At 41.7% G+C, this 26,976-nt stretch overlaps 1 protein-coding gene across 1 annotated transcript in view; it reads right to left on the bottom strand.

The window, feature by feature from the left end:
* Positions 1-24,305, bottom strand: part of LOC138260828 (ranaspumin-like) — a 53,370-nt gene extending 29,065 nt beyond the window's left edge. The window contains exons 1-6 of the mRNA XM_069209252.1: positions 24,214-24,305; positions 21,075-21,136; positions 20,286-20,351; positions 5,375-5,434; positions 5,025-5,078; positions 3,234-3,299 (exon numbers count right to left, since the gene is read on the bottom strand). Of these exons, the coding sequence (XP_069065353.1) occupies positions 3,234-3,299; positions 5,025-5,078; positions 5,375-5,434; positions 20,286-20,351; positions 21,075-21,136; positions 24,214-24,262 (357 nt within the window). The 5' untranslated portion in view covers positions 24,263-24,305. The remainder of the gene's footprint in view (positions 1-3,233; positions 3,300-5,024; positions 5,079-5,374; positions 5,435-20,285; positions 20,352-21,074; positions 21,137-24,213) is intronic.
* Positions 24,306-26,976: the final 2,671 nt, after the last annotated feature.

Raw genomic sequence — 26,976 nt, 5'->3', positions numbered from 1 at the left:
ACTTGGAGGGTGGACTGCAGGTCAGCAGGGACACTTTGGGGTTGGTTCTTGGGTGTCCTGAAGTCCCTCAATGGGTGCTTGCGTCTGGGCTTTTGGGAGTTTAGAGGGGACTTTGTTTCTGGGTGTTCAATGGTGGCGGTCTGGTACCATGGGTAGTGGTATGCCACAGCCCTGGATAGTTACAGTGCCACCAAACTTGGCATAATGGCAGATCTTGCCCTCAAGAGCTGTTGTACGGAATTTGGCTTGGTTGCTGGCTCTGAGTTATTGGTCAGAAGATGGTCACTTTACCGGAATTTGTGGTTTCCTTGCCGGCTGGGTGCATGAAGTGAAACCTTCACTCAGTGTGAGGTTCTTGGTGATTTTTAGAAGGCTGGAGGTGCTCTGGGGTTTTGTAGAGTCCCTCAGCTTTCCAGGCGACACCTCAGTGGCAATAGTCGAGTCCTTGGAGCAGCAAGCAGGGTTTGGTGTCTTTTTTTGTGCAGCAGGGCTTCAGTTCTTGTGCGTTGGATCCTCTTTGTACTGGTCTTCTTTCTGTCCATCAAATATGAGGTCTTGCTCCAAGGATACCCTCTAAATAATGTATTTAGGGTGTGTTACGGGGAGTACCTGGTAGTGGCCAATGGGCCACCTACGATAGGGTTGCTACACCCACTAAGTGACTACTTCCTGTGAGAGGGGGTCACATCCCTAACCCTTATTTGATATTTTCCTGATATCCAAGATGGAGGAAAATCAAATGGAGTGGTCACCTCACCTGCCACACCTGAGGGGTGGTGCAGGCTGAGGATGGCTACTCCTCATATTCTTGCTATGGTCCCAGACGATTTTCCAAGCTAAAGTGGGGGTAAAACCATTGGGTGGCCACCTACTACTAGCAGCAGAGGCAGATGTCAGATTTCAAATGCAGCATCGCCTTTAAAGCTGCCCGCTGCTTCGAAATCATGTCTGGTTGTGGCAGATTAGATAGGGCCAGTCAGCAACCATGCCAGGGCTGTTAGGTTTTGCAGGAGGCACCTTTAAGGTGCCCTCAGGGTACATTTTATAATAAATCCAACACTGACATCAGTGTGGGTTTGTTATTCTGAGTTGTTTGATACCAAAAAACACCAGGTTCAGAGATGCCATCATGTAGCTGGGGAACTTGTAATGACCAGTGTCCTGCACATGATTTTTGCTATGGCTTCCCTATACACTTACTATGTCTAAGAATTGGCAAAGACACAGTAGGGACATATTTGCTCATGCACACATATGCCCTCACATGATTTATAGTGCACCCTGCCTTTAGAGCTGCAAGGCCTGCCAGAGGGGTGAGTTACCTATATTGCATGCATTGTTATTGGGCATGGCACTCTTGGTGAGTGCCACGTCAAGTCTGCAACTTTGGTTACACCTTGTTATACACTTGCAATTGCAGTCTGTATGAGAGTGGTGTGGGGCCTCTGAGAATCGCATAATTGGTGGTGCAGCTCTGTGGGGGGCCTTCTTCAGGACCCATGTACTAGGTACTAGGGGTACCATTCACAAGGGACTTAAAAAGGTGGCTGAAGTGTCAAGCATAGTCCAATGTTGGGAAAAGAAATCTGGCCTTCGGAATCTGTTTAGCAGGTGCCTAGGGCACTCACAGTTTGAAATCACATCATTCTCCACGCATAAAATGGGGGTCTGCCAGGTCAAAAGAGGCAATTTCTTACAACAACCATAGCTTAAAAGTTAAAACTGAGGGAGGTTGGCAAAGACTGACATCACCTTGGTGGCCACCTCCACATAAATCAGTTCAGGCAGACCTCATTTTATCTTCCATATGTGGTTCTCCATTTACTTCTCCAATTACACTGAAATTAATATTGTCTAACTCTGAGAAATGGAAAGGATCTCTGCACACACACAGGGTGGGTCATATTCCATCTTATAAATCTTTTTAGTTTGTGTAGCCCTATTTCAAGCAGAAAATATGAGCACTTTTTAAAAACTGAAAATGGTCTGACATTTAAATGGGAGAAACAAAAAAATAAGAAGTAGTATGTTTGATTTAAACTCAGCCACTGGTAATTATGTTGGGGCTCATTCCAGTTCACCATATTATTGTTCACTATGCCACTCTAAATACAGAGTCACCATATTTAGATCAGCATAGGTTCTGATTCTTGGTCATTAATGGTATCAAGCATGTCAACAGGTTCAGAATACCCTGTATTAGTAACCATTTTTTTAGTGTGGACAAACTTGCAAGGATCAGCCACCTCTGGGAAAATTGCATAGGCTTTCTTACTCCTATTGAATTTTTTGCTGATTTGTGAGGCACAGCATATCACTAAGGCCTCAAGACAAAGTCATGCATGTGCACCATGTATCTATCAGTGTGAAAAATACAGTTTTAGAAGGTTTCACCCAAAAACAATAAATCTGCTGACTCCAAATGAAGAAAACTTGAAGGATACCTGGCTTGATGGATGAGTGAAAGAGACTTCAGTGGGGTTGAATTTTCATCTTGAGAGAGATTATGAGGAGCAATTGTATGGATATGTATCTGGACAAGGACATAGGGTATAGAGTTTGGCAGATGGGGTTACTCCGTAACAAACGTGAAGGATTCTGCTGTATTACGATTCCATTATATCCTATGGACATTGTAACACAATGGACGGATATCCCTCAGGTTTGTGGCAGAGTAACTCATCCGCCAAACTCTAAATCTGGCCATGTATTTGAACTGATAGCATTCCTTAATATGGAGCTATGGATGTCTTCCATTTTAAATGTGTTAATGGTATTATATTTTTGAGTGACTTCTAATGAGACTTCAAAACCCTTATGGTTTCATTTTCAAGGAACACCATGGTATTTTAAGGGAGCCTTAATTCACTTACACAGTACAGTCAAGAATGCTAGCATGTTTGCACTGGTATTTAGTGGAGATATATCTTTATTAGGAAGTTAAAAGGTTAGTGATGAGGGAGGTGGTCCTGTAGACAGCCCATGCGTGCTCATTCTGGAGAAACCTTAGACATATACTATATATATTTATATTATGAGTCAACAATCTGTGCCTTTACAATGGGTTTCCAGGGATGGGGCCTGCCTTCTCTTTAACTTTGTTTGTATATTGTTTGCTTAAGATGTACCTTGCATTTCAAAGAGTCCTGAAATGCTGTGTTTATGTGAGTGTGTCACACAATAAATTGAAAAAGGCATATAACACAAATTCACCCCAACTGAATTAGCATTACCAGAAGATTTCTGACAGGGTCACGAAGTTGTTGCAGAGCCTTTCCAACTTTGGCTGCAATTTTCTCCTAGAAGAAAATAGACAAACTGTTAATGATTTGAGCCTGGATTGTCCTCAAATCCAAAAAGATTAAAAGTGCATTAGACTCACAAATGAAACACATAGGGATGCATCACAAAGCATTTCTGGCCTGGTCTATTAAATGTCCGTGAAAATATTTCTGGAAGTTCTTGGAGCAAACACCTTTTATCCCTGTCTTATAAAACACATTTCTATTGCTGGTACTGTGTGAGAAGAATATTTGTACATATCTGTTGTGCTGCTTGTTCTAATGATGATGATATGTTATTTTGTTGTTTGTGCTGCTGTGTTTTGTTCCTCTAGCATGACATTGTATTTTTGATGTGTTTTACTGTGTTGTATTCACCTTTGACTGTTGTATTGTTCTGATCCCTTTATGTGTCAGTTGTGTTGCCAGTTTTGATTTGGGTTAGGCCACTGTGCTATGTTTTGTTGTTTAGCTTAGCTACATCAGCACATTCTGTTACATTTCCAGCGAAAGGCGGAACACTCTTTTAAATTTCCATTGTCAAACACCCATTTACCACTGTGTAAGTGTGAAAATACTTCTGCGGTTTAACTTTTTAACAGATCAGTTAGCTATAAACTGTGGCAGAGAACTATCTTCATGTAGCACTGCTAGGGCTCACCTTATGACCATGGCAAAAAATATGATGGACAAAATGTTGGCTTTTACTAACATGAAAAACAGGGAGACGTATCAGCCTGGCGTCTTTCATGTAGACCCTCGACTCAAAAAATCTAAATGATCCTAAGCACTGACCACAACAATATGACATACTGATCCTGCTGAACTATTTTAAAGAGTTCAGAAGATTTAAGAAAGTCTAATGACAATCAACACATTGCTATTTTCACTGGAAACCATCTTGGTAGACAGGTGAAAAACCTCCAGGAACATCAAGCACATGTTCAGTTTCCTTATAGTCACTTTACCGAGTACTAGGCTCAAAAGAAAAAAATCAGACAATGGTCCTGGTTTAGATTTCATAGGATGGGTTACTCCATCACAAGGGTGACGGATATCCCATATGCCGAAAGATAAAACTCAAGGACATAAATGGGATTTATATTTCGGTTGAAGGGATATCCGTCACCGCTGTGACAGAATAACCCATCCACCAAAATCTAAAATTAGGCCAATATTTGCACAAAGTGCTTGATTGTTGTGCCATTTTCATCAGGATGTGTGAGTAAACATTTACTTTGCTTGGTATATCATACCCACTCCATTACATCAGGTTATGCCCGGAGGTAAAGCTAGAGTAATGTTGTAGCTGATCCAACCCTGGGGTTAAACTTTTTGGGGTAGGGAGATAGGTTTTTCATCTGCACATAGCTGGTACTGCCTCATTACTGTTATAAAAGAGCTACACTGGAGTGATGATAAAATCTTCAATAGTATCCCACCCCCCTTCAAATATGCCCACTAAGTCCTGAACTAAGGTCCTTGTTGGGGACATCACAGAGACAAACATTCAAGTATTGTTCTGAGACTCTCAGGGGAGACATAACCAGAGACAGACAACAAGAACTGTACTGATGTGAGACATCCCCAGAGATAGCCACTAAGTATTGTCCTGAGGTGCTCAGGGGAGATGTTACTGAAGACAGACAATTTGGATTAGGAACATATCTCTGAATCAGGGATAGGATGTGAACGGTAATTCTGGAATCAGACAACAGAACAAGCTAAAAATTAAGAACTTACCACTGTTGGATTTCCGCCTAACAGAAAGTGATCAACCACACATCCAGTGTCTTTCTGGAAATAATAAAACAATGCAAAATATTCTTATAACCATAAACATTGAAAATAAGCCAGTATTGGAAAATTGCATATGTTATATGCTGTATGTTGGGAACAACTAAAACAATAAATACAAAGCTGTCATTACTGAGTAGACTTTAAAAGATCAAAGACTGTAAAACTTTCATTGATGTACTATTTCAATATTACAATACACTGAAATTATGTTCCTTTATGGGCAGTGGAAGATTACCCTCAAACACATCCAAAAATATAGCAGTTAATAAAATATTAATTCAGCAACACTGTACCATGGTTTCTTTGACTTCAGCTAAAAGTTGTGTCCATTCTTCCAGGCTGCATTCATTGGTCTGGGGGAAATGTTCAGAAACTGGTTACAAATAGCATATACAGTTCATGTCTGAGTGAGACGAGAAGGCTGCAGTTAGGATATTTTACTCATAAAGGGCCACAATACTGACTGCCTGCTTGCATCTCTACCCTAAAGGTAGAGGCGTTCCAGTATCTCCAAGAGGGGCATCATTCCCTGACTCCAGCAGTGGCACACTCAATGAATAATATCAGTAGTAAAACACATATGTGACAGGAAAAGCATCAAAGAATGATCCCTACATGACACATATAAAATCACATATTTACATTCAATATAAAATGACATTCAATTTGCTGAGTAAAATCATTTTCAAAATTATCAATTTAGTATCTATACATTGAGTTCAATATTTAATTATTATCATAACTGTAATACTTTGGCTCTTGTTTGCCAAGCCGCATGTAGAATATTTGAGATGGAATAAAGCCGCACACAGACTTGATCACACATACATGTTCTTATAGCATCTTGGTAGTTCCTAAAACCCAGCACCGGGCAAAGTGGCTTAACCCTTCTAGATCTTGGCCTTGTACAGTCCATGCAAAAAAATCTTAAAACATGTCCCTCTGTTTTCTCAAATTGGTGGAAAACAGGACACAGGGTACACTGAAGTTCAGAGGGCATCAACATACACATAAAGGATACTATGAGAAGGATGCCAAATCTAAACTTTATGTACCAAGTTCTGGATGAGGAAGAATTCATATAATCCAAAAATGGTTTGAATATATAGTCACATTTCTGAGATAGAAAACAATTAGTCTATCTGCCTAGGGGTAGGGAGGTCTGTTGTTTCTCAGAGACCAAGTACCAGAACCTCTCTTTCACAATGTTGTAGGCTCTGGATGTAATAGATGAAGTCGAAGACTCACTCAACCCAAGATTTTCTAAACTATTTTTATGTGCATCAGCCAAAGTATCTTGAGCTCTTGTGGTTTTGAAATGACGTCATACAGCCGCTGCCTATATGGTTCTATCTCTTCACTCACAAGATTTGAAACCAATATAAAATGTGCCTTAACTTAGCATCTCTATCTATTGTTTTTAAGTCCCAGTCTAATCACAATGGCAATAGCAGGGAGTTAGCGGGGAGTTATGGGGAAGTTTCAATCAGTATCTCACAAAATAATTTTTGGGTTTTCCCGAGGGACTCTGCAGCACTATGCCACCATAAATATGAACCATACATGGCAGAATTAACTGCCTTTGCTCTATAATGTTGAGAGACAAAAACACAGTGAAAGTTGCTGTGTGCTTTGCAAACCTGACTATTGCATATCCTCTATGTTTCAGTATCAATGTGCTTTTCTAAATTTGCGCAGGCCATGTTTGAGATTCGGAAAGTGTGATGTCAACATAATCGAACACCATCACTTTCTCCAAAAAGATCGCTCTCAGCCTCGTTTTAGTTCTGAAATTTCTATGGGGATTAAATTTAGTCTTCGGTGTGTTAATCTGCAAGACATCATTGCTCCTAAAAGTGGCAAACCTCTGTACCAAAATTTGAAGCCCTTTCTGGGATCTACATATTAATAAAGAATCATCATCAGAGAGTAAACTAATGAAGAGGATATGGGTAAAAGCTAAAATCAGCCCTTCTAACATCTATCCTTTGGACAGTTTGTTGTTTCTTCTGGAACACAGACCCACCTGTACTCACTAATGCCTGCACTGCACCTACACAGAAGACTACAAACAACCAAGCACAACTCCACTTCATCCTGCTGAAAGCCTGCTCCTTATGTAAACACACCATGTAAATCTGGGACACCATCACCACCAACGACCCGAACATCACCTTCATCATTGAAACATGGCAATCATTTTCCTCAGACCCAGACATTGCCACTGCTACCCCTGATGGCTATAACTTAGTACACCGAGATCTCACCAACAAATATGGCGGGAGCATCGCCATCATCTTCAAGGAAACCATCCAATGCACCATCACTGACGACGATCTAACTGCAGACTGATACTAACACCAGGGGGTGAGGCAGCCTTGCATACAGGCGACCAGGACCACGCCCAGCCTTCTGCAACTCCATTGCCAACCTCACTGCCTACCTCACCATTGACTCCCTTCAGTGCTTCCTATTGGGCAAATTCAATTTCCAGCTTAACGATCCCAGCGACACCAATTCCACTTCCCTCATGAAAAACCTCAGCAACATCGGCCTCACCCAACTGGTCACCAAACCCAGGCACAAAGCCGGATACACACTGGATGCCATCTTCACTTCTAGCAACAGATCATTTTCGCCCATGTGACTGAACTCACCAGGACCGACCACGTTATCATCTGCTTCACCATCTCCATTTCCCAGAACACCACCTCAAAGCACCTTAGCACCCCCACCGAAGCTGTGACAAGGTAACTAAGACCCGATGGGCACAGGCCATAGGCACCACTAAACCCAAGCCCATGGAATACCTCCATCCCAACTAGGCTGTCAAAAACCTCTCCTCTCGGATCACCAACTGTTCCAACAGAGTCGCCCCAATGAAACCAACTAAACCCAACAATACAGCCAAGCCAGTGAGATGGTACACTTCAAATCTCCACATGTGACTTCCACCAACTTGAGAAACAATGCACGTGACCAACGCCCCCTCTAACAGAGTCACCTACAAGGCAACCCTCAACAACTACCACCACCATATCAAGACAGCAAAAAGAGCACAATGGATTTTCAACCTCAGAGCCATTGCTATTAGCAAGGAACTAACCCCTATCCTCAACACCTCCATCTCCACATCAATCTTCCCGGACGAATGAAAGCATGCAGAGGTCAGTCCCATCCTAAAGAAACCCTCTGATGACCCCAGCAACCTCAAAAACTACAGACTGAGCTCCCTATTTCACTTCTCGGCCATTGTGCTTGAGAAAGCCATCATCCTACAGCTGACCGACTACCTCGAATGAAACCACCTTCTCGACACCTCACAATCAGGATTTAAGGCCAACCACAACACGAAGAATGCACTGATTGACACCACAGACGATATCAGGACCCTCCTTGACCAAGGAGAGCCAGAAGCTCTGATCTTTCTTGACCTCTCTGCAGTGTTCAATACACTCTCCAACAACACTCTCCTCAACAGACTCCACAACATAGGCATTCAATGGAATTCCCTTAAGTGGGTCACCTCTTTTCTCTCAGGCCTCATGCAGAGCATCCAATTTCTTTCCTTTACTTCTACACCCAAAATAAATCACCTGTGGTGTACCCCGGGATCCTCTCTCAGCCCAACCCTCTTCAACAACTACATGACCTCCTTCACAGACATAGACAGATCGTAAGGATTCAATATAGTCTCCTTCTATGACAACACTCCAATAATCTCACTCATCGAAGACCCCCCACAGCGCCAAATCCAACTTCCGCAATGCCATGACCAACGTAGAAACATGGATCAAAAACAGTTCACTCAAACTAAACACCAACAAAACTGAATTCCTGATCTTTGTAAAGAACACCTCCATATGGGACCACAACTGGCGGGCAGCAGAATTCCGACCAATGCGATCTCCATCAGACCCCGCATGAAGCCTCAACATCATCCTCGACTGCCAACTATCCATGAATCGACAAGTAAACTAAGTCGCCTCCTTCTTCTTCTACATCTTCCATATGATCCGCTGAGTCTTCATATGGATCCCTACATATACCAAAAAGGCAGTCATGCATGCCCTGGTCATCAGCCACCTCAAGTATGGCAATGCTCTCTACACTCAAGTGTCCTCCCAGCTGCTTAAAACTCCAGACTCTTCAGAGCACTGCAGGCAGGCTCATCCTCAACCTCCCCAAGCAGTCACGCATCACCCCACACCTCAGGAACCTCCACTGGCTCCCCATCCAGAAGAGATGCCAATTTAAAATCCTTACACTTGCATACAAAGATCTCCACAACCTATTCATCCCACATCAACCACTTCTACGTCCTAGCAAGACAACTAAGCTCCACCTTGCCAAACCTCTCACAAACCCCTTGCATCCATTGCAGCTGCAGCAGAGGCAGCTCCTTCTCCTACACAGCAGCCAAGTCCTGCAATAGCCTGCTCCCACTCCTCTGAAAAGCTCCCTCCCTGGCAGACTTCAAAAGGAGACTCAAGACGTGGATTTTTGACAGAGGCATGGCACCCTCAGCACCCTAATACCCTTAGGGGTGATATCGCTGTGCTTTACAAATGTCATGATTGATTGATTGATTGTTTGATTTTGCCGGACCAGAGCATAATTGTCTGTGTAAATCCTTCTTACAAAATCCAACAAGTCTGAAGAAACTTCTATCTCTGCAGGTACCCTCCATAGTTTCACTCTGGGGCCATGACCATGTTAAAAGCTCCCTGTAAATCGAAGAAGCAACATATAAGGTGCTCAGGCCAATGTCCACAGTCCTTCATTTAGTCCAAAATGAAGCAAAAGATCTATTCAACCATACTTGTCTTTGGTCTAAATATGGCCTAGTATGGATTCAAAATCTCGTTTTCAATAATCCAGGTTATGAGCCTATTGAGAACAGGGTGAAGAATATCTACTGCATATTATCAATCAAACTGATTGATTGCTAGTTGCCAGGTATATTACAACATCCTTGTATAACAATTGGTAGTACTATTTTTGCACTCTTCCATGAGTGTCGTACCAGACCGCCTGTTCCTATGGTATTTGAGAGGGCATTTAAATAAGGTAACAACTGATAACATTTCAGAACATGTCAAAGTAATAGCAAAGGTAAAAGTGTTCTTTTGCTGGCCATAAAGAAATTCTATTTGAGCATTAAGATTGTCAGCTTCTAAATAATCACTATAAAGAGCTTTAAGATGCACAACCCATTCTTTTCACTGGATAGGAACTTCTTATCTCATAGCATTCTTATGCCCCCCACTGCATTTATTGTGAACCAAAATGTTTCAACATATTTATGTATGTATGTAAACATTGCTCCTTTGAATTTTTTTTGTAAGCTTTTCCTGTTAGTTCCTATTTAACTTTGCCCCCTCCCCTGCTTAATAGCAGTAACCAATAGGCTCTTAATTGTCCAACAGTCACAATCAAACTACTACTGTCTCTGTTCTGATATCTTTCAAAAACGTTATTTCAGGTTATTGTGCCTACACAAGCATGGTAGAGGGAAGCAATGTAAATTACAAGTTCATAGAATGATACAATGACCATTGGGGTGCCATCTATATCCACCCACTTTACATTCCTTCTATTGGTAGTGATAACTTATTCATTGCCTCCAGAGTTCGCGGTGTATGATAAATCATCAATCAAAGATACAGTTAAATGGAGGACCCAGGGTTATGGCCACTTTCATGTGACCATTATGTCAACCAATTCTTGCCTTAGGCATACATCAAGAAGTAAAAAATAATATTGCTACTATATGTGCCTCTCTGAGGGGAAATGGCCGTTGTAAGCCCATAGACCATATAATATTGTGAGCTCAACAAGTCCCAGTGCTGACCTGTTAAGTTCTGTCGTCAGAGGTGCAGTTAATTCCAGGATGCCCCAATAGCAATCCTCATCCTTTGCTAAATCTGTTACCAGCACACATGGTTCAAATGACATATTGAAGTCTCCCCAAATAATTATAAGACAATACTTGCTAAAAAAGGTTAAAAATCTATCAAGCAAACGTAAAGGTAGAGACTGGATACTTATTCATGCTTCTGCAGTATATTAGTGGTGTAACACAAAATGATAGAGCCCGCTGCAGAATGTGATGAGGGGCCCCTTAGCCTTATATATCTTAGAAATATTCAGGCTTAACCGGCTTTTGTTACACCCTGGGCATGCTGGATCTTGCCTCCCCCCGCAACCGCAGAGGCTGTAGGGACTAATGCTACACCACTGCAATAGATATTAATTAGGAAAAAAAGTTTAATATTATTTAAAGCAAATGTAAGTTTGATCCCAGTATATTTATTAATTTGCCAGTTTGAATTTCACAGATTCATCAGCAACATAGAATTCAATACAGATAAAAGACAGGTGGAAAATACTAGATTAAAATGAATTAAAAAAACGTCCAATGCTGACATTCCCAATCTCTATCACAGTGCAAGGTCCTCCTTGCTTTTCAAAAAGAAATCATCACTTCTCTTTGTTCTGCAGAATGTAGCACACATAGAAAGAAGAAACAACAACAAGAAATAAAATATATCTTCTCATTACGCCTGCCCTGGGGAGGTGAAAGATTTTGACATATTCCCAGGTTTATATGTCCTTGTAAAATCAGGGAATGCGTCAAAACCCATGGAAGTTGTGTGGGAAAACACAATGCAACGCTCATTTAACGCCCCCCTGGTGCAGATTAAGGCAAGCAGTGACTTGTGCTTCCTTGCCTTACTCCAGTATCTATGAGGCCAGTCAAAGCCAAGCAAAGTGGTTTTGCATGGCTTCATAGATTTGGATCACAGTCTGTGCTGCCGGAGCGTCCAAAAAGGTGACTCCATGGTTGAGCAGGGGGTTGTAAATATGTGCCTCCAAGGGCTTTATTCTTACCAACCATGCAGTATAGAAAAAACTGAAGTCATGGATCACAATCATTGGGATTGTATTTGCTCTACAACCCTCAAGGACTCCCAGTACTGCTTAAGCCAAAATGACAACAATAAGCATTTAATACATTTTAACTGCAGATAGCTATACGCAGGTCAAAAAAAGAAAGAATGGGTTCAACATTTTCTTGACCTAAATTACAAGCAGAGCATGTACCTTGGCTAAACTTTAGGTTCAACCAATATCTTGTGAGAGAGGCCAGAGGAAGTGTACCCTGCCTTAACTGGATGTGCAATTTCCTAGATAGAGGTGATAAAAACAAATCTAGGAATTCCTCAAAATAAAAATCAACCTTCATATTTATAAAAGTGTCCGTTAAACTCCCCCAAGATGGAGTGTTCACTCTTCTGTTCAGGACATCTTCTAAAATATTTTTTTTACAATTAGGCGTGTATTAGGGGTAATAGAGGTTAGAATCTCCCATGGCTCTCTCAAGGCTAGATTATTTATCCAATCTTGTATGTACTTTAGCCAGGGGATATTTTAACACCTGGGTTCTACTGATCACATTGCGAAGTCTAGCTCTGTGGTGAGCTAGTATTTTGATAGACCACACTTAAATCCAGTACAAGTCGGGTTTCAATCTGGTGTGGTCATTTATCTCCTGAACACCTAGGTCTAAATGCAAGTGGAAGAGAGGACAGCTCTGTGGGAGCCTTAATAAGGAATGCATAAAGGAACTCTCTGGTGGTAAAAGAGCTTCAACTCCACAATGGACCCACATTTCGGATCAATTAATCACAGCACTAACAGCCTGAGCTCTACAAACCTTTAGTATGGGGGGGTCTGGGTAATTTTTACAATCCCTAAAGAACTTGACAATGGCGGTTGCCCTATGCTTTAAACAACACCTGTTTGCTCAATTTGCTCACCCCACCTGTCCTTAACAGACAGTCCTATACCTGGTTAACCAAAGTTGTTGAATCTTCCTATAATTAGTACCCATTCGTACTATCTACTTGTGTGCATCCTTAATAGTAAAAGTCATTAGTTTCATTTTTAAGACATTTAATTCAGAGCCATTAGTCCCACAAAACTGGCTAAATCTCTCAATCAAAGTAAGGAGGCCTTTCTGTGTTTTTGAAATCAAAAGTCTATCATCAACAAAAAATAATGCTTGGATTTTCAGTCCATCCATCATTGTAGAGTCATTTTGAGAGGTGTATATTGTTGATGCCAAACCACAACCCTGTTGGACCCCTTGATTGATTTCTATTTTCTTTGTAAGTTCTCTATTAGGGTCACTACAGGCCCATGCGTAGTTGCCAGTATATAACCACCTAGTTACCATGTCTAGCAGAATCTCCATATCACTATGAACCTGCCAAAGCTTGGCCATTTGGACTGTATCAAATACCGCTTGCAAATCAACAAAGGTGATGTATAGGCTACCCTTCCCTATATTCACGGTCTTACACCTAATCAGTTGAATTAAGAAGGCCTGGTCTTTCATGCTAGTTTTTGATCTAAAGCCTGCTTGGAGGTGGCTTATCATTGAGTACACAGATATTCAGGATATAGGCTTATCCAGACCTGCTTGCAGAGTATGTTTTGCACGTTGTCTATTAAGCTGATGGGTTGATACTTTCCTCGATCTTTGTGAGACCATGTTTTGTGGGCCATGAGGGCTGCTGCATTGTCAGCTAGGGAAAAATTTATTGTTTAGTGTTAGATGGTGATTGATCAGAGGATTGCCCACAGAAGATGGAGCAAGAAAATTCTTAATATTCCTTGGAGTAAAGCGCTCTGAAGTGAGCCAACGGCTCACCAGCTAGCACAAACGCCTCTTGCTTATTATGCCACTCTTGCCTCCATGGGTGTCCAGATGCAAGAACTGCTTAGAATTTTTATCCTTGGCTTCTTGCACCAATTTGTCCATGAAGTATATCCCAAAGTATCTTAGCCACCCACAGAGCTTTTTTGTGTGTAATCCAGCTGTCTTTATTAATTCTCTTCTTCCCAGTATCTCTGAAGAGCAGTAAACGTTTCCAGATATCACAATGTAGGGAGTTTCTCAGACACATGCCCAAACCACCAGAAACCTGGCTGCACTTGAATATTCATCTGCAACTTGGAAGTTACCATAGTCCAACCTATAAGCACTATCAGTAGCTCATAGTTCATAGAATAAACAGAAAACAAAGCTACCTGTAAAATGTCCTCAATCTTTATGTGACAGTTTTGATTGTAAGCCGACAACGTTCCATCTTATCATAGAGATGTAAAATGTCCTCAATCTTTATGTGACCGTTTTGATTTTAAGCTGACAACGTTCCAGCTTATAATAATGATGTTTCTAGGTTTTACACAATCTGCTCACTTTATTATCCAGCATAATATCAACAGTATCAACGTTTCCCACACTAGACTGAACAAAAGGAGTACAGTTAATGATTGAGGGGTTATAAATATATTTAATCTCAAAATATAAACTTGGACATACCACATGGTCAGCATGGGGTGCAATAATCTGAGGCTAAGGGTGTAGAAGAGGTACCCATTAATTTAGACACCATTTTCGAGTCACAGGATTGATTTCCTTGAAATAAATCATCAATAGTACGTACTTCCCAACTGCGGTATAACTAATACATTAAAGATGGACATTATTAGATGTGGTAATCCCCTTCCTTATAAATCAGTGTGCTCCACCTGGGACCTGTTCTACGGTGTCAGCAGTTGGACATTAGGGTTTCAAAGCATTCTTTGGTGAGGGAGTTTGTCACTTTTGGTGGCCATTTTAAATTGGAGGATCGGTCCTCAGGCCACGCGTGACTAATCCCTTAGCTAATCTAGGGTAGGCAAGGTTCATCTTGATATAATCCCAACCTCCACTAGGGTGTGGATAGTGTTTCACACCAATTATGTCCGATTAAATGATAGAAAACCCCATTCTTCAACTAAACTTGCTTAAGGGCTTTAATAATATAGACCTCACTCTCAGAGGCATTGCTAGCTCTAGGTGTGTGAATCCAAATGAGGGGAGATAAATCACAATTAAAACTGTTAACATTCCTCCTTGATCAGTGCATAAAAAAATGGGTCTTAGCGATCATGGGCCATTTCATTGGGTTTATAGGTGTGTAATGCAGTTGAGCCCTGAGGGATCATAAATATCTGATACATTTTTACCATTTCCATCACCAGAGACTTTTCATTGTTAGCATCTAATTCAAGTATCATGTGTGGTATTGATGCTACCCACTATTCCTCTCTCATTTGTATAAAACACATGTTCTGCTGTGTTAGCTTTCTCAGTCATCATTCTCTTGCTATGTAAAGCTCTATCTATACTAGGCACAGAAGTATTAAGGCATTTGCTATTACTGATATCAATTGTAGATTGGACATTCAATATTAAGCCTGGGGTCTGACTACAAAATAAATCAATCAACATCACCATAGTTTGCTTTAAGTCAGCTCTTTTTTTTCTAAAGGCTTGTCAAGTTCTCCAACTTCTATGGAGGACTAGAGTATGTAGTTTTGACATGGGGCTGAATCCTAAACTGTGGGTTTTCTGCACTCTTGATTCTGCAAGGGTGAAAACCTATTACTACAAACGAGGTATGGGATTAGAGATAGACAGCCTCCACATCTGATTAAATTGTCTTTGGGCCCTCTGTAGACTGGTTGTAATCATTTGTCATTGGCTAGTTCTGTCAAGGTTTGCTTAGTTAGAGGTTGAGATGGAAGTGCTTTGGGGACTCTAATTTTCAAATATCTTTGTCAGCCATCACACAATGCTCATTCAACAACCATTCTGCCTCCTTGAGTAAATTATCTATAACCTCCGCTACAGATTGTTCCGCAGTGTGTTTATTTGTCTTTTTCCTGCTCCTGAAGATCCTGAGGGTGAAGGTTGTTTTGCTTTTTACCGTAGCTGCAGAACCAGTTACAGTCACAATCACAGAAACTGCACCAATAACACAGTATTTAGGGGAAGAAACCTGTTATAGTAGAGGTGGGGGAATCAAACAGTACCTTATGGAACAAATATCATCCATTGTTAAGTAGATGTAATAACACATTCAAGGGAGCTAGTAGTCATGTGCTCCCTTATCCTGGCTTTGACAGGGGCAGGCAGGCCCTTGACCCTGCCTTTTGTACAGGTGTAGCCATGGCACTGCAGGGACATCAATGTGTAGGAGGCTGGCCTGGTGTGAAGTGGCTACTTATGGTATTTACACCTTATACGAGGTCCAGAATCCCTTATTGGTGTAGTGTAGTCAGTGTCTAGAAACCAGGCTCTCTAGAGGTAGCTGTGGATGAGCAGCCAAGCCTTTTATACGAGACCTGCAAAGCTCATGCAATACCACTGTTTTAACATGTAGTACTTACACACATGAAAGAGAACACTCAGTGTTACCAAAATAAGGGTACTTTATTTTGGTGGCACAAATACCAAAAATACCAGAGAGTCTATACTCTCTTAAGTAATACACAAATATATACACTAGTATGCAGAAATAGGCCAAAAAACTGTTAGAAAACAAAGCAAATAGTGAAAATCACAATAGTTAGAAATGGGCCTGGGGTAGCACAAACCATATACTAAGAACGTGGAATGCACAAGTCAGTCCCCCACCTAGGAAAGTGTAGTGTGTAGAGAAGAACTGGGAGTACTAGTAAAGGCCAAAGGTAAGTACCACGACCCACCCCAGCGACCAGGAAAACAGGAGTAAATCACAGTTTCCCAGAACACACAGAGAAGTAAAGAAGAATAGTGCAAAACCCAGAAGAAACTGCAAGCCACCAATAGTGGATTCCTGGACCAAAGGACCTGTGGAAAAGGGGGACCAAGTCCAAGAACCACAGGAGAATCCAGGAAGGGCAGGAGACTGTACCAACCTGGATGAAGTGGCAAAAGGTGAACCACAGGTGAAAAGAAGAGTCAGCACTGCACCCAATAAGATGAAGTTGGGTTCCTGGAGGCTGCAGGTGATGTCCAACGCCTGATGGAGGATTGCCGTCAGGTTTGTGTCATCGGAGTCCGCAAACAAGCTTTAGCACACGCAAAGCTCGCTATGTTGCACTTGCTGGAAGACCTCAGAGATCCAATGTTGCAGAAGGCGTCTTGCTTCTTTGTTGCAGCTTGTAGGGTCCTGAAGAGTCCAGATGCAGTTTCTTCAGTCAGAGGTAGAGGGTGCAAAGGATGCCTGCTGGAGTCTTGCAATCCGAATCTGAAGACACCCAAAGGACAGACCCTAAATAGCCCTGAAAGGAGGATTGGTCACCTAGCTGAGTGACCACCTATCAGGATGGGGTTCTGTCGTCACCTGCTGGCACTGGCCAATCAGATGCTCCCAGAGTTCCCTGTCAATCTTGATTCCAAGATGACAAAACCCAGGGACCCTCTGGAGAAGGTCTAAGCACCATCCCCGGGATGTGATGGACAGGGGAGTGGTCACTCCCCTTTCCTTTGCCCAGTTTCGCGCCAGAGCAGGGACTCGGTGTCCCTGAACCGGTGTAGACTGGTTTATGCAAGGAGGGCACCAAGTGTGCCATTCAAAGCATTTCCAGTGGCCTGGGAGGATATTGCTCCACTGCCTGCAACACATATTTTCAAAGGGAAAGGGTGTAACACCCCTCTCCCAAAGAAAATCCTTTGTTCTTCCTTCCTGGGCTTGAGCTTCTCAAGCAACAGGAGGGGAGAAACCTGTCTGGGAGGCGGCAGTATCTTGGGCTGCCTGGAAACCCTCAGAAGGCTGTAATGGCAATATTGGGGATCCTCTAAGGCGCTCCCAGAGTGCATGGAGTCATACAACCAAAGCTTGCAAAAGCCTTGGGGTATGATTCCAACAGTACATGAGTAAAATGGCGTCCCTGAACTCATGAAGTCCTGGAAAATGGACCTGGAGTTCGTGGGGGCATCTCTGCTAGTGTAGGGGTACCCTCACACAAGGTACTTTCCACCCTGCCCTCTGGGCTGGAAGGCCTGCCATAGGGGTGACTTATAAGTAACCTTGTGTAGTGAAAAGTGGCAGTGAAAGGGTGTTTGCACCTTTTCACGCAGGCCGCAGGCTGCAGGCTGCAGTGGCAGTCCTGCAGAACCCTTTGCTTGGGCTCTTTATGGGTGACAAAATATATGCAGTAGCCCATTGGGATCCCCTGGAACACCAATGCCCTGGGTACCTAGGCACCATGCACTAGGGACTTCTAATGGGACACCAGTGTGCCAATTGTGGGTGAAATACAGTGATACCAGTTACCAACAATTACATTTAGGGGAGAGAGCATAACTACAGAGTTCCTGGTTAGTAGGATCCCAGTAGACACAGTCAAACACACTGACAAACAGGCCAAAAGTGGGGGTAGCCAAGGTAGAACAAGGCAACTTTCCTACACAATAGCACTATAGTCATTGGCAAAGGGTGGTGGGGCTTGGAGCCCAACTGTGCAGCTTCTCACATCATGGGTTGCAGAGATGTCAATTGTATTATATCGCACTGGAGGGCTCACCTCCTCAGGTGCCTGGCAAAGAATGATGGGAATTGGGGTCCCTTAGTACAGCTTCTCGCATTAAAGAATGATCATTTCGTCTGTAGCAAAAGTATTGCAAATTTAATTACAAAGCAAAGCGCCTGTGGTTCTTTTGTGGCTATTCACAATAAATTCTGAACATCAATTCTTTAAAGCGATCATAGTTGTGAATATGTTTGTATTATTTCATTTTATATAAGGCCGTCAACATGTTTTACTGTTATGAATTAATAAGGAAAATCTTGCCAACCCTCCACAGAAACAATTAAAGAGTTTTTTAATCAGTTCTGGGTTCTGAGGAGGGTTCACAGTTGGTTATCATTCATGAGCTAAACATAATAACATTTGCTATTGGATTCATAAATTGATTTTAAAATGATTCACACTAACATCAGTGTTTTACAGATTTGTGAATAACTATACATATGTTAAATAATGTAATTCACATTGTGAACAGAGTAAACAGATTAATGGATCCGTCTGTTTAGTTGCAGGAAACACATTCTGGTAGAGGGGCACAGAGTTACAGCCACTGAGTTGTAGGGCCCAAACAAATATTGTTTTTAACTGCTAGGGTACATCATTTCTAAGGCACTGGTTTTTAAAGTACATAAAGTGGGAGACGCCCTACTGTGGGGAAACTGGAATTGTGTGCAATTGGGTGTAGAACACACAGAATGGCCAGAATTGAGATGCAAAGCACTAAATGTGGTTAGCGATAAGGTGTCTGGCACGCCCAGCTATGCAGTGAGTTTCAGGGCACACAAAAGGAACAGAGGACGAAGAGTGGTGAAAGGAACTCCAGGTGGTAAACAGTGAGATGTAGTGGACGCAGCATGGAAAATAATTTGGCAGAGGTTACACAAAGTGACACACAATTCAGCGTAGGTCAGACTTGTGGACTCTAACCCCTAAAATGAAAGTCCATGGTTTTGGAGCACTTGGTGCTTTGAAAGGAGACTTCACAAGGGAGAGTTATGTGAAGACAATTATTTACCATTGAGTAGAATTGAATAAAACTGAAGAAATTTTTGAGCATACTAGGTGGAATTTTGTTCATGTGGAAAGTGATAAGGCATAGATATCAGGATAATTCATCTGAAAGCAGTGATGTGATTTTGGAATTTTGGCTGAAAGAATGCCAGAGGTAATTATACTAATCAGGGTTGTTACTAATTGCTAATCCTGCCAGTCTAGCATTTTATAGGGCTGAAATAACAATTAGTAATAGAATCCAGTGTGCTAAGGGTACTCCATTTTTTTCTCTTGGGATGACAGAAGTTTGAATGGACAAGATGTAATTCAAGCTGTTGAACTAAAATGCACACAACATTTTTTTATGAAAAGGAATCAACTCAGTGATGTAACACATCACTAATTAATGAGCTAGCGATAATGATTATTATTGTCAGAGGAATTACTTAGGCACCAAGAAACACTTGATTATTCAATATTGAAAGAATACCGGATATGGGAAGGAGCAGTCAGGAAGTGGGCACTGATGTGGTTCTTTCATTGTTAGTTAGGTATTCCAGACAGGGCTATCATAGAAGACTAACAACCATTACAGAGAAAGGTAATGACATGTAGTGTGGATTCCTCTGTGGGAAGCATTTCCTCAGGGAGACAGCGATATATATATATAAATATATATGTAAATGTCCCCAGAGACACTGAAACCTCTGAGTGGAGACAGCACAGTTCCAGAGGAGCTGTTCATGGAAATAGTGAACAGTAACTATGAATCAAAATGTGAGAAGAGAATATCTTTACCTTGCAGTTTTTGTAAGAGCAGAAAAGGTTTTGTAGGGCAGCCAGAAGGTTTTTCACATCTTTTTTCTAAAAGAGAATAAAACAAAAATATGTAAAAGTAGTTTATTTATCATGCATTAGTCATCTGGTCTATCTGGATAGGGATGCATAGTGCCATACTATATAACGTAGTCTTTGATGTTAAATCCAAGGATCATCACTAATGCATCATTCTGATGTCTAAATTATAAATGTCTGAATAACATTATTGGGGATGGAGTTAATGTGTCAATGCGTGTTAATATGATGCTTAAGTGTCTCTGTGTGCATCTTTGTAGCATATCCCGACTACACCTTTTTTCACAAACATTTTTTATTAGAATTTCAATATACAACAGAATTCGAAATTAAACAGTGACATTTCCTATATGAATCAAGCATATGTGACACATTAGGTAAAATACGTCCTTCCTAAAACTTTTAAAGGGTTTACACTTTATATGGACATCTACATCAAAATCTCACTTTTGAGAATGTTGTATTAGGACACATATCCTCATTTTCAGTGAATGTTATTCATTGAAGTTACTCTTAGCAAATGTGATAGCACTTTATAGGCTTCGCTGAACACTCCCCTCTTTGCATGGAGCTACTTATAAAATGATCTCTCAAACAGTTCAGAACTTGAAATCTCACAAAAATTGATCCCGATAGAAGCTACAAATTAGTTAACACACAATACACTAATTTAAAATGTTCACTTTTTTCAAGTATTGCTATCAGCAACACCTTTTAAATTGTGGAACTTACCAGAATTGTTTCAAGACAGTTTGTGTTGGGGACATTACCACCACTGGGTGGGCGTACATGACCTGAAACAATAATAAAAGCGTGTAAGTGCCTCTCTCAGAAATATGCTGCAGTGTGGGATAAAGCCAATTACATTTTTTGTAAGCACGTTATATATTTTCCTTTCACCTACACTCTCTCAGATACTGCTTTGGATATACTTTAAAACAATACAGACAATACATTGTTCAATATCAAGATCACGTTGAAGCAGTAAAGTTATAAAAGTCCCACACCTTTAAGTAATCTTTGGTCATTACCAGTAATGACCAAAGATTACTTGGTAGGACAAGTGGGTAATTGCCATATTGGCCATAAGATTGTTATGTCCAAATAGAATGAGCCTAAATTATACAACAGAGCATCTCCATTGGCCAGACATAAAATCTATGAACTATCCCACACTACATTAAAAAATATGGCATTCTGACACTATTCTTCAATCTCTCCATTTCCACTTTATGGGTTTAGGAATGACTGAACACCAAATTTACTATTCTAAAGACTTAACATTCAGCTGAAAACATTGTACTAAGTACACAAAGCACGTGTAACTGGATCACAGAGCTACTTCTGTGTTACCAACAGTGACACAATAACTTGTAAGAGATCATTTCAGTGATTTCCTTCTAATATGATTTTGATTAGATTTTGATTTTTAGTGCATGCATTTACTTTGAGGACCTCAGTCATTATTACAGGACACTTTGGGGGTCATTCTGACTTTGGCGGGCGGCGGAGACCGCCCGCCAAAGTCCCGCCGTCAGAATATCGCCGCGCGGTCAAAAGACCGCTGCGGTAATTCTGAGTTTCCCGCTGGGAGGGCGGGCGACCGCCAGAAGGCTGCCCGCCCGCCCAGCGGGAAACCCCTTTCCACGAGGATGCCGGCTCCGAATGGAGCCGGCGGAGTGGAAAGGGTGCGACGGGTGCAGTTGCACCCGTCGCGATTTTCAGTGTCTGCTATGCAGACACTGAAAATCTTTGTGGGGCCCCCAGGGGCCCCACGACACCCGTTCCCACCAGCCAGGTTCTGGCGGTCAAAACCGCCAGAACCAGGCTGGCGGGAAGGGGGTCGGAATCCCCATGGCGGCGCTGCCTGCAGCGCCGCCGTGGAGGATTCCTCAGGCCAGGGGAAAACCGGCGGGAAACCGCCGGTTTCCCTTTTCTGACCGCGGCTTTACCGCCGCGGTCAGAATTGGCCTGGATGCACCGCCAGACAGTTGGCGGTGCATCAACGGTCCCCGGCCCTGGCGGTCCATGACCGCCAGGGTCGGAATGACCCCCTTTATGCTATGAACTGTACTATCCTCGGTTTGATTAACATAATCATGACCACCATGTTGGCGAACAAAACCTAGAACAAAAATATAAACACAAGACTTCAGTCTACAATGTGTTGCTACTGGTATTGTTCAAATACTCGAACGCAAATAGATTTGTGTAGTCAACAACATATATTTTTCTTTTCACACATTCACTCACTTACTTTTAGAATTGATGTATCAATCCTTATATACACACATTGGTCCAGAATATAAACAGCATTATCCTTCTAAAAGCATTAGAGGTCAAGTCATAACATCAGTTGGTCGGCTTAAAACATTCTTTATAACACAAACATTATTTTGAAAACAATGTATGTAACAGTTAGCTGCTAAAAGCTATTCTAAATGTAAAAAGGATGCATGATTGAATAGAAGTGATACTTCTATAGAGCCTGTAGTGATAACATATTCTGTAGGAGATCATTTGAGTGATTTGCTTCTGAACTACAGTTCATATCATAATTATCAGGGAATGGACACTGTGCATGCAGATCATTCGTTTTGATTCCATAAAGTACAACAACATTTTTGGAATTATTCCTGTTTATTGTCCATAAAATATTGAATTTGTTTGAAATTGGTAACATGGAACTCAGTTGGAAACTCCATTTTCAGTGAAATCCTGTGTAACAAGGGCTGCGAGAGTTAATAACAAGCTTGAGGGGTAAGAAGTAAGCCTAATGATAAAAGCAGCTGTTCGCCATGGATATACTATCCATTATCAGTTCTAGGATCACTTTAGCATCCTTAAAGAATTAGTAATAATCAATTCAATATATTGGAAGTTATGGCTTTATAGAGCATGTGGACCTTTCGTCATATAATCAGATTCAAATTTATTGGCTCAGAAATTGGTATATGTGCCTTTTTGGGGCCTTATGTTTATTGGGTTTCTATGCAAGTTAGTTATGAATCTGCCATTAGCCCTTTCAATACTACATACTTTCTTCATGAAAACATGCAACCCTTTCGTGGATATCGATTCACTAAAATACTAGATATAAAGTGACATCACACACCTTCTAATCCCTGACATTGGACGTTTGACTTCTCATCCTATCTTTTGCCCTTGATCTCCCTCTTATTTGCTATTGGTGGCGTCAGGGCAAGGAGCTAGGCTTAAAATGTCTGTACGGGCTTAGAAATGTATACTAATCCTGACTGCCACCTTCGGACAGACTTCACCAAAGAACTGTCTACTTGGAATAACTCTCTCCAGGCTGTGATATATGTTTCTTGGTGCATTGCGTCACCTCTAAACAGAACGCTGCAGAGTACGGACTAACACAGTCTGTTCCGGTCTGGATGCAGTTATGATAATTATACTGTGCCGTCATTTTCTGACAGGTTTCAGGAAAATCTGCTGCCTGTTTGAAATTTAGAAAGTAACTCCTGGAAATGGGAAATAAACTGCAAACCTTCTACTCCAAATACCTGCAGCATGTGGAACCCTTTCTCTCTGGGCGCAACCCTTGACAGTTCACCCCCAGTGCACCAGACACTGGCAGCAAGCCTGAACTACAGGGAGCTGTACTGGTGAACATGTAATGCTATGGGTGGTGTGAATCTCAGTATCCCCCACTTACTATGTTTCGAATTCCCATCATTCAACTTGCATGATGCCACTTCCTTGGAAGTTCAATAAATCTACTCTGTTAGGAACTGCAGGCGTGGGAGGTGAAAGGAGGTGCCAGTTAACACATTAACAGACAATTAAATGCAGATCATCGTTTAATTACCATTACAAAGCACTCTGTAAAATATAAGTTAGTTACCATAGCAAGCGCTAACGCCCACCAGCAGGAACACCACATCAATCTTCATGACTGAGAGATGAGATGATATTGAGTATTTGGCAGCAATACTCTGTTCCAACTCTTGGTGAATCCATCCATGCAGGGCACCTACATTTATACTGGAAGCATCGCCTCTGAGTCCTCCCAGAACATCACACCACAGATCAAATGACCACTTTATCAGATTTAATCTTGCCAATGCGCTCAAGTGAGGATAACTTAAAAGGTGTCTGTTTCACTCACCTTTGTTCCCTTTTCAACTAGGAAACCTCAGGTGTGACTTTTGTGTCTATATTTGTTGTTCCCTGTGGAAAAAGCACTTATGCATAAGGAATAACAGATTATTCGTCAAAGAGGGCATTAAATCTAAAAACAGAGAGACATGGTATTATTTTTCTCTTTCTACCCCCCTGTTTTCTTAAGTAATCAATTGCATTAGCAGCTAATATATGTGGGATGGTGTGTGCTTTTCTATTTTTCGAGATTGTTATTTGTTAGGGATTAAGCATACATTTTCTGCAGCAAAATCATTGGAAAGGATTCGCTAGCTGCCCCAAACCCACCACGCTTAACCAGCCTTAGTGTCTAAAAGTCTCTTGCAGCAAGGACTTCTCTCTGGATAACCTATTTCAATCATTCTGTCTGAATTATGCCGGATGTAGTGACATATGTTTTGTTCGATTTACTTTAGAAACTGCCCCTTCCTTAGGGCTAGATTGGAAGCCCCAATTGCTGTGATCTGCTACTCAATACATATTTAAATACATCATAGTATGTCACAAGATATGAGAGTGTTATTTCCTGCAGCAGCAAACCATGTGCCCCTCAAAGACCAACTGCATTCATTAATACAAAAGAGGATATCTTCTGACCATTTGCTTAATCCCATACTTAGAAATCATTGATTCTCATGTGGGATTTTATGGCAAGAACTGAAATAAGCATTATTGCATTTCTGATCATACCAGAAAAGAAAAACATGACTACTTGGCAATATAAAATGCACAGATTTCACGAAAGTAATTTGCCTGTGCACTTATGCTTAGATCAGGCATTTAGAGACTCCCTTACCTCAATTTAACTACGTTCACATGGCAGCTCCTGTTTCCTTCACTTTTTAGGGAATAAATATATTTGTTGTTTAACTTTATTTTGCACTGCTACTTACTTGCACAACCTCTTCATCCATGTCGGGATACCTCTGCTTCATTCTCATACTTGCCATCCATTCTTACCTGTTCTAGTAACACACTCCCACCCTGCCATATTTCATGGCTTTTTTTGAGACATTTCACTGGGTCTTTCCAACCGTCTCTCTTTGTTTGCTGAATTTCACTAAAGCATGCAGGCCAAGCTTGATTGCTGACCAGCATCAACTTGGGAGACATATATTTTTGGTAGCACTTAGACTCTTCTTCCAGGGCCACCTCATAATCTATGTTTGAGAAACCAGAGCTTTTTGCTGTGTCCCCCCACTTCTCCCCCCACTTTTGACTACTAGATGCTGGTTTCCTGACTCTGAGGGTGCCCTGGGCTCTGCTAACGAGACCCAGGGCCTGGTCTCTGATTAAAGGTATATGCAAAGTAGTCATAATTATATCTGGCATGACAACCTACCTGTACATTCCTAGTATATAGTAGGGTGTGTAAGTTTAGAGGCCCAGCAGATTTAATGCATTTAGTGTGCACTGCTGTGTGCCCTGCTGTCACTTTAGAAGCCAGCCTTGCTTAGCAGGCTGGTTTTAAAGTAAATTTATATGCAAATTTGACTTTGGAATTAAAGTACTTCCAAAGTTTCAAACTACCTTATTTCAGCATATATGTCACCCCTAAGGTCTCCCCTAGGTGCCCCAGGGGCAGGGTGCCTTGTAACAATAAGCAGGAACATTATGAAATGTGTGTTATATGCCTTAGTGAACGAAAAAACACTAATTTAGTTTTCCCCATTGTAGTACATGAGCTCCATAGTTTAAAATGGGAATACATTATTAAAGTATAATTAGTGCTAGGAAAGAGCTATAACTGTAATTATTAGACTTAAAATGATAGAATACATCCAACAACTTGTAACTGTTAAATGTCTTACAACTACCACAGAAAAGAAGCAATAGAAATCGCTTTTCTGATGAGCCATCATCCAGCCTTCCAGCAGTTCTTCTTTGATTGGCCAGCCTCTGCCAGGCTGGGCCAAGCTGCCTTAAGGTCTTGTTTAGGTCTTGGCGGTGGTGATACTCTGTCACAAACATGACGGATAGCCCATCCACCATATTACGATCTTCAAAGGAGATAATGGGATTGTAATACGGCAGCCGGGATATCCGTTCTGTTTGAGATGGAGTATTTCTCTCTCCCAAGACCTAAATCAGTCCCTTAATGAGGTGTGAAGTGACCTGCATTGAGACAAAGATACATCTGGTGGGTAGAGATCATAGTTAGGACAAGACCCAGACTCACCCTCAAGTCCTGCCACCCCAGCTGGACGGGATCCCAGTAAATAGATTAGCAGAGGGGCTGGTAGGGGAACGTTAAGGAAATTAGGCCCCACCAGTGGATTGGCTTAGCCATAGGTTAACGCCAAGGCAAGACTTTCTCCATTTTGGATTTTGAAAGAATAGTGCTTTCGGGATTGATTTTTGCCACACTTCACAGGAAGTCATCACCCCAGAGTGTGGCAGCCGGCACCCCATTGGCCAGGGGTGCCCCCTGCTTGTCAGCCCAATAACACTGAATAAGTATGGGAGA

Source organism: Pleurodeles waltl, chromosome 10 (genome assembly GCF_031143425.1).
Source record: "Pleurodeles waltl isolate 20211129_DDA chromosome 10, aPleWal1.hap1.20221129, whole genome shotgun sequence".
Classification (NCBI taxonomy): domain Eukaryota; kingdom Metazoa; phylum Chordata; class Amphibia; order Caudata; family Salamandridae; genus Pleurodeles; species Pleurodeles waltl.
This window is presented reverse-complemented; position numbering and strand designations above follow the sequence as displayed.